Source organism: Pinus tabuliformis, chromosome 4_1 (assembly GCF_031772625.1).
Source record: "Pinus tabuliformis cultivar Carrire ecotype Pingquan chromosome 4_1, CPIR1, whole genome shotgun sequence".
NCBI classification, from domain to species: domain Eukaryota; kingdom Viridiplantae; phylum Streptophyta; class Pinopsida; order Pinales; family Pinaceae; genus Pinus; species Pinus tabuliformis.
Genome location: NC_142303.1, coordinates 308,697,574 through 308,700,206, shown reverse-complemented (window position 1 = coordinate 308,700,206; position 2,633 = coordinate 308,697,574). Strand labels below are relative to the sequence as shown.

Genomic DNA, 2,633 nt, shown 5'->3' with positions numbered 1-2,633 from the left:
TCTTGAAAGATAAGAAAGTGGAGTGATATGATGCCTTTGCCACCATAGAAGACATTAAAAGGATGCTTAGAAACCAACACTTCTTCCTCGATAAGATTGACATTGACTCCTGCCTAGCACATGTTGAAGTTCATATTGCTTGTGAATGGGATAGTGGCCATCTGATGGACCGTTCAAGCTCAAGTGCGAGGGTTCGTGCAACAATCTCTTGTTCATACAACGATTAGGGTGGCTTTGTAGTTGAGTGGCTTATGTGTTTGACTTTGGCCTCATTAGTAGGGCTCATGTTTTTTATAATGATCTTGGCTTTTATATTATTGTTTTCCTATCTGAACATACTTGTTTTCTTTTTTTGGAGTTGGTTATGGTGTATATGTGGGATTTGTTTTAATTGATATATATGTTGTTTATGTAATGTGTTGTGGGTTAATGGAATCCATGTTGGCAAGGATGCATAGTTGTGTATATAAACCTTTGTATTTGGGCTTGTATGGGGATTTTTCAATCCTGGTTCAGTCATTCTAAGTGTTTTGAGGAGTAGGAGACTCATAAAAAAGCAATTTAGAAAAACTATGTTTCTCTTTGAGTAATACAAAACTTTAATTTAAAAAGAAAAAAAGAAAAATAATGAACTTTTTCATGTTTACTAACATATACGTTTTAGTCTTCTTTAGATGGAAAAAACAAATTGCTAAAAGTCAATGAGTTTTAAAAGAGAAGTCCATATCCCAGGCTTCTTTATTAAGATGGGAAAAGCAAATTACTGAAGCTAAAGGAAAAGTTCATATCCAAATTTGATGGAGCATGTGTTTGGGAAGTTATTTAAAATTAATCACAATTTCGATCTTTTCACTCAATTATACATATATGTATGTATGTGGGGCCTTCAAATTTTAATTCCACCATCTAGAAATCCAAATTATAATCAAGAAAATAATAAAAACCATAAAGAAACAGAGGCAATATACTCCGGGGATCATTTTCTTCGTATTGGTTGGCATTGAGATCTGTGAGATTAAATATTTCATTTTAAATAGGCATAACTGCAGATAACAACCATTGTTTTTAATTGTAAATGGAAGTTGAGTAGGAGGAAATAGTTTATTAAATCTCAGTACTCAGGTTTCAGAAACAAATGACGGCCATAAATTCTAATGTTGTCAGTAACTACCACTCTCTCATTCTCTTATCATTTAGTGAGTGATCAAAGGAACCCATAGTTCTGTTAGCATAACATTTGCTGCTAGTATTGATGCATTAGTATAATATTTGCTGCTACTAATAATGCATTAATACTTTCTAACGACGCTCTGATGTATTTACTTTTAATGTGGCTCATTTGTGGAAAAACGAAAACCTACATTCGTGTTTATCAAACCAGAATGATTAAGAAAATAGTCAGATCACAAAATTTGACGATAAGCCATGGCAAGCGTTATAAATCTCAGATGATACAGTAGACAAGTACTTATTTGCTCTTAATTTAGAGCTTCCTCTAATCACGCTGGTAGAGGACATCCACTGCGTAGCTATAACTCCAAAAAGACACAGCAACAAAGAAAAATGCACCCCTGTTCACTTCATTCCATAGGAGTTCTGCCAGATCTGAAAAAAACAACAATTTTATTGACTGATCTATATCGCCTGGAGAAACCTAGGCTGATTGAACGAGCTGAGCCGGGTCTTCAGGGCAATCAAAGCCACAGCCACATTGTGGGCTTTCATCGAAGTTAGTAATAGGGAAAGAAGCAGTATGCGATCCTGCGTAGAAATTCAAGTAGTCGCCATCGCGGACCACTCTTTCGATGCTTAAATCGTAGTCCTCCACCTTGACAGTAACGCCCTCGAGGTCCTTGATGATATCAGTGTGGATCTTGCCCTTGATTTTCTTCTCGTAGTAGAGATGATAGGAATCGACGGTGAAATCGCAGGCGGAATAGAGGTGCACTTTGAACTTACCATCGAGGTGATGCAGTTTGTATTTCTTCACATTGGTGGGCAGAAGTCCCACGGGGAACCCATGTTTCTCCAGTTCTTCGTAAGCCGTTTCTTCCGACTCGCACAGCTGAATCCAACAGCAACAGCACATCAATATCAATACAGCAGCAATCAGTCTACTGTTGCTCCACGTGACCGCCATTGTTTCTTGTTACTGAAAGCAAAATGGATTGGCAAGAGGAGAATGCTATCCAGCTCGTCTAGGTTTTGGGATTATGCTATCTAGCTCGTCTAGGGTTTGGTATCAGAGGTTGATATTTATAGAGGAAGAGAGAAAGAAACGGGGCTAGGGTTAGCTCATAGATATTAGTGCGCATTTTAAATTTAAAACAATTTCTGATCGCTATCCATGATTTATCCACCACTCATGCTGCGACGTCATCTCTATCCACCGCTCATGTTTCAACAACTGGTCTCGGCCTACCATTCATATTCAAGACCCAACCCTACGAGCGGCAATTTTATCATAAAAAACCGTACTCCTTCAGGGGAGTACTTTTATATTAATCAAACATCAAACGTTTGCCAAAAAGAGTACTCGGAAGATGTTATTTTTAAACAGCATTCCATGGAAAGTGTGTGGAAATTGTGGCCCTCATGTCTTAAAAGAACGGTTAGTTGACCCCAAGTTCACA

At 37.7% G+C, this 2,633-nt stretch overlaps 1 protein-coding gene across 1 annotated transcript; it reads right to left on the bottom strand.

Annotated features, from left to right (window-relative positions):
• Window positions 1–1,606: 1,606 nt before the first annotated feature.
• On the bottom strand, window positions 1,607–2,291 carry LOC149175517 (uncharacterized). The gene has a single exon (XM_089422863.1). The coding sequence runs from the start codon at window positions 2,138–2,140 to the stop codon at window positions 1,655–1,657; it is 486 nt and encodes a 161-aa protein (XP_089278989.1). The 5' UTR covers window positions 2,141–2,291; the 3' UTR covers window positions 1,607–1,654.
• Between the last annotated feature and the right edge of the window lie 342 nt (window positions 2,292–2,633).

Coding starts and splice junctions, on each gene's coding strand:
- LOC149175517 (XM_089422863.1), bottom strand. CDS start 2,140: ATGGCGGTCACGTGGAGCAACAGTAGACTGATTGCTGCTGTATTGATA.